Here is a 14,036-nt window from a genome sequence, read left to right as displayed (position 1 = left end):
TCACTGCATCGATACATTCTTTCGATGTCGTGCGTTTCGCTCTACGAAATCAGCATTCAACGCTAACAGCTGAACCGGCGTCTTATCGCACGTTGCTCGCCAATGTCACGATTAGGGTACCGCGAATATAATCTTGTTATTCGCTGAATTATCGGCTCGCGATACGATAATACAATATACAACAAGAGCCTTGCGTATATACGACTCGAGATGCACTCGGATCGCACAAGTCCAACGGCTTCGTGCCGCGAACGATATCGCGCCCGTAATTTCCTCGAGGCGTCGAATTTCCCGCGCGCGACGAGAGCGTAGCACACGGGGTTTGAAATTTCCCAACGGTCGCGCGGAAAGCTGCGCGCGCAGCGGGTGGCTGGTTTCCATGGTGGCGCGGCGTTGCCATTTCCCGCGCGTTCCGCGCCGCGCGAAACGGTTAAAATCGTCCGGTTGCGCGCGCTGCGGTTCGTAACGTGCTCGGATGGCTCGGACGTCCGAGTCCGATTCCCGTGGCACGTCGCGTCGCAACGAACCGCTCGAGCCCCCGCGTGCGATACGTCGTCGGTCTCTCTGTAAACAAGACAAGTTCCAAGGCCCGGGGCCGATATCATCGCGCTCGGTAGTAGAGCAAGCGGACGTGCTTGCCTACGTGATCGTTGTCCCGCCTATAAAAGGGTCGCGCCTCTCTAGCCTCGGTGTCTGTTTCTTGTGGTAATTTCGTGCGAGAGGATCGCTCAGTTTTGCTCCAGCCGCAGTGTACAGTCGACACGCGCACCACCGAGATCTGCCGAGCGGTTTTCCCGTTCGCTCGTTATCTTCCGCGAAGGAAACGCCTTTCGGCGCCGTGTCCGATCCGCGCGCGCCCCGTCAACGGTTACCGCGGGAAAGTGAGGTTAAGTAAACCGGTGCCGCGCGCGCAACACCGATCGCCGGGAGGTGACGCACGATTGTGAAGGAAACGATCCCATCGCCGACGACGATCACGACGATCACGACGTCGACGTCGACGTTTCCCTTGGGCCAGAAGACCTCCTGTCCGATCAGGACGTCCGATCTCGAGGGGAAACAGAGGCGGGCGAAAATGTGGCTGAAGGTGTTGAGGCAGAATATCACGCACTTAGCTCGCAGGGCGAAAGGTAAGCCCCCATCTGTCACAATAGGAACCTCTCGTCGTAATGGAATCGCGCGTAATGCGTCTCGTTTAATCCCATGAAAGGAACGGTTATTTATAGTGCGTTACTTCAGGCTTTCACGCGTGACTGTAGTCTCGTGTGGCCGCCCGTAAACACGATGTTGCGCAGTACCCTCGTTGTTGCTCGGCTTTTCGGCTGGCTAGACGTGATAATGGAGTTGATGTAGCATTATCGATTCAACAAGTGCGCGTACACCTGATCCTGCAATCTCGGTCGAACCTGTTACGTCAGAAGGACTTGCACGAATTCGAATTTGAATCTTTCGATTCAAAGACGCAATATGTAGACCCATGTCGTGTTCGTAGTTCGAGTATTATATTTCTTATATTTCCATTTTCTCGTGAACATAGATTGTACAGTAATGAAGACGATATTGATAGAAATATTCGACCTCGATGCAGTTATTTCCTCGTGAAAGGGAAGAACGCGGAACCGAACGGACAGGTTTCGTTTTCGAAAATATCGCTGATTCGGTGCCGCGCATCGGGCTGACGTCACGGAACGCAGTTTCATCGATAACATCGCGGCCCGCGACGGAGTTTCGGCGTCTCGTGCGCGCTTGAAAGGACGGTGTACCGAGTGGGCTCGTGCCACCGGTAATTCTACACTGAAATTAGGCTGCATCTAATTCGGGCTCGTCTCGCGTTTCGCGGGTCTTACGGAGAAGCGAATCGTGGAATGCGCGGCGAGCACGGCGCGCCTCGCGCGTACGTGTACGTACGAACGTCTCTCTGTGCAGCTGCGTGACTCACGCAGCTGCTGCTGCTGCTTCGGCAGAACGTATCCGGCTTTTGCATTGTTCCGAGTTTGTTAACCTCACGGAAAAATCGTGTAAACGCCTCCGTCGCTCGGTATTTAGGTTTCGCGTGCGCCTTAGTGCCGCGTGACTCGAGTAATTGGCGCGGTCGCGGGCCTGCTTTGAATTTCGAGCGGAGCGCAGTCGAAAATAAAGGAAAAACACATGGGGAAATCCCCGCTGCGCTTCGCCTGCGTTCGCCGCGCGATGACGGGAATGTTCAAATATGGCCGACTGTCGCTTTCTAGATAGTAGAATTCTTATTTTTTTTTTTTAACGCTTGAACCACTGGAAAATTGCAAAAATCAGTGAATTCGTTTAGAACATGTGTATTTTTAAAAATTGTACAAACAAATCCGAAATTGCATGTTTCAAACATGGCCGACCGTTGCTTCCAGTTAATAATACAATTCCTTTTTTTAACGATAAAACCATTGGAGAATTGCAGCAATCACTACATTCGTTTATTTACAAATTACTTATAACATATGTGTATTTTTCAAAGTTGTAAAAACAGAAATCCGTAATCGGATGTTTTGATACATTCGATAGTTACAAGGATAATGGTAACCATAACTTGACCCTTCACACGAAGTTGCCCATATTCGTATCGACCCAGAAACCGTCGGTTATATCCTCGCGAAAGATAGTAGAGCGAAATAAGAATTACATAATGCTGGACGTACAGTGTTATCTTGTTCCTCTATCGTTAAAGTGCAGTCTGATGCAAATGCGCCTCAGCCACGCGTCCCATCGGCGGATCGTCGACGGTTCGCAGAAGTTGGCCGACTTGGAAACACTTTTTTTTTCCCATTCCCGTACGCGTTTTCCCTTGCTAATCGGCCGGCTCGACGTTGAACGCATAGTACCGAACGCTTTTATGTACCTATTTTTGCCGCATCCGTTGAAATAACTGGTTACAAAACGAAGGTAAACAAGCCAGCTAAAAATTGATTGAATATTCCACATTCTCACTCGTTCATTTAACTTTACGCCGATCCTCCTATTACACAAGCGATTACCTTTCCAATCTTTTACCCCTTCTTTTTTGTTTCCCTTTTCACCGAGACATGTTTACCGCCTGACTTGTTTCCCTGTTTTTGCCGTTGAACGAACTGTCAATGAACAAGCAGTTTTCCATTTTTTACTATCGAAGAAACTGTTTCACGTCGAAAACTGGTTCAAAGAATAATACATGTAAGTTCCCTTTCGAAAACGTTGCAAAACATTTATTTAACGAATCTATATTCTCACTGTTAGCGAAACATTTTATTATAAATACACCGGAGTAAATTGGGTTAATGCTAGGCACGCGTTAACGCTAGATATACCAGAATGATCTCGGAATAAACGGAGTCAATAAACGGAATCTTACAGTAATTGTCGGGTGCATGCAAATGAGAGTTCGTAATCGTGCAAAGTGTTTCAACATTTAATTCACGGTACAAGTTTCATAAGCAAATGTAAACCGGTCATTTTGATTGGTCGGTGTGCACAGTATATCTAGCGTTAACGCTAGAACTACGTACCAGTCAAAATGATTGGTTTCGATTTTTTTGTTCAGGAATTACTGATATCTTCAAAGCATTGAACATTCGAAATGATTTTGAAAATAAATAGCTTCACTTGAGTACTATAATGAGTGTCCGAAGAAACTGCAAATAATCTATTGTTACAATTTTTATAGGAATTGCGTATTAATCGTGTTAAATGCTCGGTAGTTCCAGCGTTGAAAGGTGTCAGAAGTGTGCCGCGTCTTACTCAAGAATTGATAATTAACGACCGAACGACTCGTTTCCGTGTTCGGTAGGAACCGATTCCGGTTTCCGCCGGAACCTGACCGTGGTCCCAGTCATTTCGTTCCCGAGTGGCCTTGGGAACGAGATACGATGTGCACGTTTATTTTGGGTGTTCCCTTCGAATCATTATCGATACCCGGCTAATTCTGCCGCCATGCGACACCTGCATCTGTAACCTTGCCGTGGTAATTGCGTCATTCGACGAACAACATACATTACATATGGTAATATTTGTTTCTATACGTTGCACGAATTTGACTTGGTAAACAAGAGACTGGAACAGTCGAGCCTATTTATTTATTCATTCATATTAACCCTTAATTGACCGGAAGTATTTCAAGTTTACCTATCGTCAGAAAATACCATAACATAGATAACAAGCGAGACAAACTCATAGAAGTGACCTAGTAGGATACTTAACGTGTATTGTAAATATTACAATGACAGTGATAAAATAGTATGGCATTGCTCCGTTAAGGGATGAAGTCACATTAACGGTAGTCATCAGCGACTCACATCATTCTTGATTCTACGAGAGAGATAAGTGACCAATCGCTGTTTTAATATTGAAATTATGTTTCGGTTTTCGATTTCATTAGCTTAACACGTTCACACCGGTAATTTCCACTCTTTCCCATTTGTGAATTCTCAAAATTGATAAAAATATTGGAACGATCGATAAGTAAATTAATTCTCAACTGTATGGCAATGTTTTCTAATTACCAAACCATTTGACGAGCCATCAATGGTACACACTGTCTAATGAGATATCTTACTGTGCTCCACCGGTGGTACACGCCAACGTGAACGTGTTAACCCTTTGCACTCGGAAGTTTCTCAATAGAAATACTTGAACATCGTCTGATGAAATAAAGACGACATTGTTTGAAACTAATTTAACGATGATTCGCAGATAAATTAAGGAATAACGCTATTTCATTTAAATATTTCACATTGCAATACAAAGTTTCATTTAAAGTAGTAACTTCCGAGTGCAAAGGGTTAATTGCGTCGTATGAGTAATCCGATGAACTTGCATTCGGCATCGCGTCAAGGGTTGATATCAGTGCTTGCCATTAAAAAAAACGTGAAACCAGGAAAAGAGGACAGAGCAAGAAACAAAGTTTCAATTCACCGGAATAGATTAGCCTCTAATCCGCGCAGATAACGAGCTTTATCACGGAAGCGTCGTTAGCTCTGGCTTTTATCAGATTGTCAGAAACTCCCGCGTCACCCGGCGACGACGAAATCAAATTCCTCTCGAGTTAATCGGCCGCGTTGTTCCGTATTCCTCGCCGAGTTCCGTTCTTCCCCTGACGCTCGCCCGAGACACGTGACCGTCGCGCTCGCTCGCTCGCTCGCTCGGTTTTCATCGCCGATCTAGCGCGCGTCCCGGTCTATAGTAGTCGTGGGACGACGCGCGTCACTTTTCCTCTCGCACTCGCCGCGCCCTGGCCGAGTGACGGAGGAAAAACGCGCGTGCACTCGTGACACCCGCGCCGGACTATAGATAGAACCCGCGTATTGCACGCAATGGCGTAAACGTTCGAGGGAACCATCGGCCCGTTCGTGTTACTTTCTAACGCTTTGCACTCGCGAGGTGACTCTCAGTCGCCGCTTGGTTTGATACAGTGAAATTATAAAGTTTGATGTTCAACACGTTGACTGCCGCACGATTTTGCGGACACAAATATAGAGAATGGACATAATGTAACATCAACTTATGCCATTGAATTACGGTGTTATTATTACAGTTTTGAATTTTTGAATGTCGGTGCATTAAGTTGTACTACTTATTTTAAAATAATCATCGTTTAATCGAATGAATCGTAGTAATTCGATTTGGTTGAGGTCACCGGTGACCTCCGTGGCATTCAACGTGTTAATGCTAATCTTTGTATAATGCATCACTATGTGAAATATCAAGGTAGAATACTTTCATCCCTTAATTTATCGATTAAATTATTTCATTCGCAACAAGCATCGTCTAGGTTTTATCAAAGAGAGTTGAATATTTCTAGGAAAAAACTTTCGAGTGCAAAGGGCTAAATAAATTCTCTGCTCGTGTTCCTTTTGCTCGTCTGTCGCTTGGAAATTAGTTGTCGAAAATGAGACAACAGACGAAAACTGACCAATTAGCTGCGATAAACGAGTCGCTCAGAAGCCAGTGCGGTAAAGTCCAGAAAACAAATTGAGAAAATTTACGTAATGGCTTCCTGACCTAGAAGAAACGAGCAAATGCTCGAACAACTAAAAGGAATACGATTTATTCCATGAAAATTTACAAAACACGGTTCTCTCGCGTTCGCCTGTAAATCTACGCTTTTCATCTGTCGCGCAACCGTAAGGTCTCACGGCCCGCTAGCGTTTATCATGGTTATTTATTCATTTCAGTAATTCAACGTCAGCCTCTAATTGATAGTTACCTGCATAGCGTGAGAGAATCTTGAGCCCGAGACCTCGAGGAAAGGGAAATAGGAGTAATGAATATTCGCGGTTAAAGGTAGTGGTTAGGGGTTAACGCGATGCAAATGAAGAATTCGTTTCGAGGGTCGTCCTCGATCCGCTTTCCTTAGGGCGCGGAATACGGTTTCATCATTGGACGCACGAGATCGTCGGTTTCCCCGAGCACGCGTTCGCTACAGTAATTAAGCAATGAACGGTAATCGGGCAGATGCGCGGGAGTCCGCGCGGAACGGTATTCCAACGAACCGATTACCCGCTGCCGTGGAAAAAGGAAAACGCGTTAATGAGTTTTTGAGGAGGCAGCCCCGAGGACAATCTCCGCGTGACAATCCGAGCGTGCCCTCCTCTCTTATCACGATCTTACCAGTTCGAACTAGGTCCCATCGTCGCCATAGCGACAAACTTCTCTAGACGTCGTCGGTATTGCCTGGAAGCTGGCAACGCCGATGGTGCGCAGTTAAAAAGTACGGTCAAGGGTACGCCTCTGTTGGAGAGGCTGCCTCGTTTAGTCGCAAAAGCGCGCGCCAGGCGGTTGACGTTGCTAATCAACGTTGACTCGAGTCGAGTATTTGCGGAATTACGAGGCGTGACGCGGCTCGCGGAGGAATTAGTAATGGTTTTTAGGAAGGCCGCCGTCTCGGAGTCACGTTGAGGCGTTGTTTTCGTAGATCTATTGCGCCCGATGTTCTCGACGGCGAAACCGGCCCGTGGTTCGCGGGACGCGCCGGGACGATAACGGCGTCGCGATATTCGATGGTATCGTTGTCCAATAAAAATCTTGATTGCACGCGTCAGAAGGAGAGAGAGAGCGCGTATGCGTTTTATCTGTCCGCGCCGCCTACACCTGCACAGAGCTTCGCGCGGATCGCTGGTTACACGCTGTAATTGAGAACGATTAACCGGCGCCGCGCGCTACTGATAATCGCGGTAATTAGCGCTAGGCAGACCGGACGCGCCGGAACCAGCCGTCTCCGCTTTTATTATTCCGGCTCGCGTTATTTAGTGAAACAATCGAACACCGCGACGACGATTCTTTCGATTTAATTCGACGATTATCGGTTTAATCCGGCTTTCGTTTTCGCCTGCGCTGTGCGCAGTATTCCCGGAAACGCTAAACTCGTCGAACACGTTCGACGTCAACGGTTTTCGCCCGTTCGACGGAACAATTATTTATCCGCCGAGTCGATTGACGGCTCGAAAAATAGCGTGACACCGACGCAATCCGCGCGTTGCAATATTCTTGGCTCGGCTGAGCCGTGTTTCTGTCGTTTGCGTCGGAAGGCTGGTTAACTGGTATTATCATTGCATCTCGCTACTGAGACGTAACCGATAGACCATGTTTTTTATTTAGATACGGAAAAAGGTAAATAGACGTGAGGTGTTCCGGCTTGAATTAGGAAAAGGGAAACGGAAGTAATTTATCGCTCTAATTGGAAACGTTTTAGCCGAAGTTTACCGCTGTCGTTAGTCCGCAGGCTGTAATGGTTTCAAGGATGCGCAACGAAACGCGCACGAGCTGTGTTTGATCGGTTCATTATCGACTCGCCTAGAGGCGTCATCGAGAAGTTATCGGAAACACAAAGCCTGTTGATGCACAGGTTGATACGTTCGTGCGATATATACGAACAACGCGAGTTATTACGCGTCCTCAACGGATCTTTCTTCGCGTAACGTTTCGCATTCTACGGACCGACCGGTGCTTAACAAACACAAAGGGAAAAGTTCGCGATGGAAACGTTTGTTTAAGCGTTGCACGATATTGTAGCAATCTCAGATTTACGCAACGGGGACACTGGTACGAACGTCGTCCAGTCGCGAGAGAAAAACTTTTCCCTCTGAACGTTCCTCCGGTATCGAAGTTTCCGAGAGAAAGTCGAGCACACTCGTGGCTGGAAAAATCTCTCCTCTGCCGGCGTAACAATGGCGAGCCTCGCGGCGACGGACGCGTTCTTGTTTACTCTAAGTAGAACCGGTTAACAACGATCAGACGCACAGTAGCCGAGACCTGCTCAGCGTCAGACCTTCTCGGCGAGCGTTCGCCCACGATCCTCTCGAAAACAGAATCCTTTACGGTGAAGAATATTAGACTATACTGAGACTCGGTAAGCATTCTAAAGCCAGCAAACAAAATATCGAAGATACCAAATATAAAATACCAAGGATACCATTCAGGTTAACCAAAGGTAAAAACTATTCAGACATATTTCGTAAGATTCCTTCGCGAGGTATCGAACACATACGTGCAAAGTTAAAATATCTATCTCCAACAGCGAAAACTCGTCCAGAAGATCGATTCCACGTTCGTAAGAAGGTGTACGCGCAATTACGATGCTCGAGCAGTTGTAAATTTCAATTCCGCTCACGATTTTTCCCAATAATCGCGGTGATCGACGCGGCCCCACTCGCTTGCGCGATAAATTTCAATTATGATCGCGTTTTATACGAATGGCCGTCGCGGTTCCGGTTTCTCCGCGAATGAAAGCAGCCCGCGCCGAAGATTTCTCTCTGTTCCCTCCGTCGCCTCTCTCGCTGTCGTCTAGACTATTACGTTCCCCCGAAGAAATTGGCCGGGCGCTTTAATGGAGGTTGCGGAGGCCAGCGTCGTTCTTCTCGTTTATTTTACTTATATAGAGGAGCGGCCGCCACCGCCGCCACCGTCGTTGGAACCGGCGGAGCCACTGGAATCGCTATCAATCGTCCTGGCGAGTATTGATTTCCACGGGAACCAGTTACAACCGCGGTAATTCGAGCCCGCAACCCATATCCGTGTAATACCATTCGACGGACGCCGCGACGCGCCTCTTTTTCCTCTTTCCTCGTAAATCGAACTCTCCGCCGCCGTATTCGTTTCCTTCCGCCGCGCGCCGGTTCGATCCGCTCGCGTCGGTCGCCGATTAACCCTCTTAGCGCCGAGCGTCTCGTCCTTCGTTCTGTGAGTTATAAGAATGCGTTTATTCGGATCTCGATTCGCTTCAAACTTTGTTCGCGTATTACTGAATCGATTCCTTCGACGTTGGAACCATCGGACGTGTCGAAATTACGCGTGACAAGTTAACCCTTAGCACTCCAGATGGCTTTGTAATCTATCAGCAACTAATTTTTATAGTATCCCTAGCGAAAATTAGAAATGCTGTAACATTTCTTCAATCTTTGATTTTCCTTCTTAGTGCAAAATTTGGATGTGTGGAAAATCCAGAGTTCAAAGGGTTAACCCTTCGTGACGAAAATTCGAGAGATCTAAGTGCCATTTATTTCTTTTCAATATAAATGAAACGTTACTTCGCAATTATCAATCGTTAATCTTTGAAACGAACGTGAACATAGTAAACATGAAGATTTCATTTCCTAATAAATGATTAATGATAAAGTAGTTACACCGGTAATTAAGAAACAAGGGGTTAAAATATAGGAAAGTTCTCTAAGATGACTCGATCCGATTGAAATCGACAAACGCCCATCTCCCCGACTCGTCCTAAGTGAGTCGCGCTTTTAGTAAATCGTTCCTAGTTTCTACCGGCAGTAAATAGAAAGCAGTCGCTTCGATGACTAGCTCTAGCGCGAACGAATGATTTGTACCGTTCGATCGCATCGCGTTGCATCCGAGTCCGACAGAAAGCGCGTATGATATTCGCGCAGTGAAAATCCGGTCGACTGGACCTTATTCATCGGCGAGAGCGGAAATCGAGCCAGTCAACAGGTGAATCGTCGGATTCCACTGTTTCACCGGGCAGAGTCGTTCACCCAAAAACCAGTTGCGCGCTCGGCCGAAGTCGATCGGAACGTCGCGGAATGAAAAGGCGCACTGTGCTCTCTCGGAACGTTCGCCGGCTTTGTTCGCTCCGAGGCGAACGCCTTCCCGCATCTGGCACGGTTCGATCCGATCGGATTCGTCGGTCGTGCATTATCATTCCTCGACTCGGTTCCAAAATATCGGGGACACGCGTTTACGCAATAGCCCGGGACACGAAGCCGGCCGCGCCGACGCGCGTCCACGTAACAGGTCGGAGGAGCCGAAACTCTCGCGACGCGATTCTTTCTCGATCATCTCGGACTGGCGTCCAGATGGCCGGCGGCCACGAGATTTATCGCGGCTACCACGTGCTCGCTCCGCTCGACGGTGGATTCGGAGTAACGCAACTCGGACGTAAATATCGTACGTACACACGTTGTTTATTTCGGTTGCGCGTCGTACGTGCCGTACAACGCCGAGCGTAAACATCTTTATAAAACCGATAGCGGTCGAACCGTTCGGGAACGAATGTACGCTCCCGCTGTTAACGAAGCCGATTTCGCTTTCTGCAGCACGGTCTCACACTTCGTAAACACTTTGGAGGAACATAAATTTCGTCCAGTGGGGAACGGAAATAGATGGAGGACGTATCTTAAGAAGCGCGTGATTGACCGAGCCTCGACGTTTCACTGGAATTCAACCCTTCGCGCTTGAAAGTGTTTCGCTGGAAATATCATACGTGTTCCGATGAGATGCAGGCGATGTTCTTTGGAATTGACTAATGAAGAGACGATTATTGCACCGGAATTTAACTCTTTTTGCTTGAAAGTTCTTCTACTTGAAATATCCTACGTATTCCAATGAGGCGTAGACGATATTTGGAACTAATTAACGAGGAAACGATTATTTCACCAGAATTTAACTCTTTTTGCTTGAAAGTTGTCGCACTAGAAATATCCTACAGACGATATTTGGAATTGACTAATCAAGAGACGATTATTTCACCGGAATTTAACTCTTTTTCATCGAACAACGGATTTAATTAAAGCCCGGTTCAGTTGAACCAGGTCGAAACGGTTTTTCACGGGTCCGCCTCGCGTCGTGATTCAACGATCCAGCAGTCGTTCGTGGGCGAAAAGAAGAGACCGGCCCGTGTGTCCTATATTTGGCTCCGTCCGCTGCCAAGATGCATTAGCGGCAGACGTGTACGGGGTGAATCAACTAGTGGCGGCCCGTCGTTCGATCCTCGATCCAGTCGCGCGTCCATCAAGAATCGGATTTCATCGGTATTTTTAGGGGGGCATGTTCGGCAGCTCGACGTGTAAACAACGAGCTACTGTTCGGTCGACGCGTTTCACGTGCACAGAGAGAGAGGCAGCGAGTTTTTCACGGGAATCACCGCAATCCGGGAGTATTCGATTATTCCTGTTATCGAAACGGTTTCCGGGAAATGAATTTGTTACCTCGGTAATTACTGGGCATTCCTGTTGCTTGTTTTAAATTACACTCTTCTCGGAAGCCAGAATGAAATCAACGAGTTCGTTTATTTGCATGCACGCAATATTAACAATACGATATCGCGTATTGTTGTCGCTTTGCAGTGGTTTTATTCGTTTCACGCTCAACCACGATCGTATCTCGAGCGGAAAGGGTTAAATTTGCGTTGGCTATTGTTTCCTACGACTGAAAAGAGCACAAATCACTCGACACACTGTGCCTATAGACGGTTTTATCGAATTAGATTCTGAAAAGATGTGTGCCAGGCTTCGGCATTCCCACGGCCGTCCTTGCTCACGCGTGCCTCTGTGCCCGGCTGCTTTATCGTTGACCCATTTAATTACACGCGGTCGACCGGATCCCTCCGCCCTTTCATCGTCTTCTTCGAATATATTCCGTCCGTTGAACAGGCGAGCCTGCTACTCTCTGTCTCTCTCGCTCTGTCTCTCTCGATTGCGTCGCGCGCGACCGCTTTTGTTCGACCGTGAACCAGTCGATACTCGTATCGACGTAACGATACGTCACGTTCGTAGCCCGTTCCCCATTGTTTCCGTGCGATTAATATTTGTCGCTTGCGCTCGTTAACCCTGCTACCGGTTCTCGATCCGTCCGCTCGAAATATCGCGGGAAAAGTACGAACGTGCACACCGAAGACGATCGATTCGCAATTACATAGTTTCGCGATCTATTTACGATATATCCACGGGAAAACCGTTTATGGTAACGTTGGCAAGCGTACGAGTCGAGGTAGGAGTGAAAAATCGAGATCAGAGCTTTAACTAACTTTTCTATTTAGTTGCAACCTCCACCTGTTTTAACAATTTTTTCTGTATTTACTTGTAGCACCACAGTTGTACCATTCAACACTTTGACTGCCAAGTAAATAACCATCGAAACTCCCATGCAATCGAAGCAGTTCTCTCAGTAAAGCAGAAACTAAAGGGGCAAGATTCTTCGTAACGAGTACATTACTACTCTCCTTGTATCTCACACATTCAACGAAGCTTAGTTCGTTCGATGCGTCACCAAGAAAATGAATAATCAAGATTACGTTAAAAGTGGTGTCATGGCAGTCAAAGTGTTGAAGGTAACATTTCAGTGACTCCCAAACATTCTTGAACAAAGAAATAGAGCGTCATGTTAACACTAGGTTTACGGAGCGCGTCAATTTGACGCGTATTGAATGTTATAGGCACTGTTTGGTATATATTTACGTCGACTTTGATTGATGCAATTATATCAATATGTACTTTAACTATTTTTAAATCTCTAACTTCCAAAATCCAAATGAACGAAAATGAATTTTTCTAGGAGTAGTAAAATAAACCGCACAGTAAATGTCCGTAAACCTAGTGATAAGCTGTAATCGAATGAACGTCGACGTGAACCTCGAACTGAGAAACCAAGAGCACGGACCGCAAAGGGTTAACGATTTCTCGCGAGAATACAAACTGCGCGAAGGTAGAAAAGCGACGATTCGTCGTCGTTAACACGATGATTGATCGGTGGATCGGTTGGATCTACGATCGCCGCCAGAGGATCGATGCAGTAGGAAGCCGATCCTCTCGGACAGCGGAGGACGCGATCCGACCGATCACCGATACCTTTGAAAACCGGCACAAGGCCGTTGACTTCCATCGGCGCTTCCGCCGTTCCGTGAAGGCTGATCGAAATCTCAGCGTTATTTTTCAAATGCACCGGCGATTGAATATTCATTCGTTCCCGTGGCCCGATCCGATTCCGCGTTCTACATCGCCGGCGTCGAGCGACGCGTAATCCGATTACACATCGATAGGCGGCTATCGAAACGCGACTCTTACCCTCTATTAATAATAACGATTATCGTAGCTCTCCGCATAATCTCGAGTCACTGTTGTAATTACTAGCCATCGCGATCATCTGCAGTCCTGAAATAACGATCACCGGAGCACGGGAACGCGACCCGTAATCCAATCAACCCTTCGCTGACTAATAGCACTCTTATCAGTAGACCGCCGATCTTCGGATTCAAATTGTTAAGCGAATTAGAGAAACAGGATTACGATAGAAAATAGTTTCCCCTAACGATTGTAAAAAGAACAACCCCGCTGATATTCTATACATGTTTTACTTATTGCACAACGGAGTCATTTCATTACCTTCATTGTTATTGTTATTATACTCTTATTTCATTTGTTCTTGCAAGCTTGAAGTACTCTCTTCGTTATCGTTGGCGCTTAAAGGCGCTCGAAAAATTCACTCTCGCTGTATCGCCGGCATAATCAGATTAAATTTCGCTCGAGTCCCGATCGTCTCGTCCCGACGATCATCTAGAGGACGAATTAACAGCCGAGCATTCTGTTATTCGCCGATTCGACACGATGTACGCTGCGCGCGCGGTGGAACGTTGAGTAATCGCATTCCCGCGACAACCGGTCGCGTTATTATTGGAATTCCGCGTTACGGGACGCACCGGGGCCGCGTGATCGTCATCGGGAATATGCGCTCGGCGGTCCGCGAGCGGGAGATCGCTAAATCGGTCCGCCGGATCTCGCGACGGATCGAATCGGATCGGATCGGAT

General features: G+C 47.1%; 1 protein-coding gene across 3 annotated transcripts in view; it reads left to right on the top strand.

Moving 5' to 3' along the window:
• Positions 1 to 14,036, top strand: part of tow (target of wingless) — a 57,695-nt gene that overhangs the window by 9,206 nt on the left and 34,453 nt on the right. Inside the window, exon 1 of one of the 3 annotated variants that reach the window (XM_076371911.1) lies at positions 422 to 1,130. The exons of the other annotated variants lie outside the window; for them this stretch is intronic. Coding sequence (XP_076228026.1) covers positions 1,076 to 1,130 — 55 coding nt within the window. The 5' untranslated portion in view covers positions 422 to 1,075. Of the gene's footprint in view, positions 1 to 421; positions 1,131 to 14,036 lie in introns of those variants that run through there. 3 annotated transcript variants of the gene reach the window in all.

The sequence above is a fragment of the Nomia melanderi genome, chromosome 11 (genome assembly GCF_051020985.1).
Source record: "Nomia melanderi isolate GNS246 chromosome 11, iyNomMela1, whole genome shotgun sequence".
Lineage (NCBI taxonomy): Eukaryota > Metazoa > Arthropoda > Insecta > Hymenoptera > Halictidae > Nomia > Nomia melanderi.
This window is presented reverse-complemented; position numbering and strand designations above follow the sequence as displayed.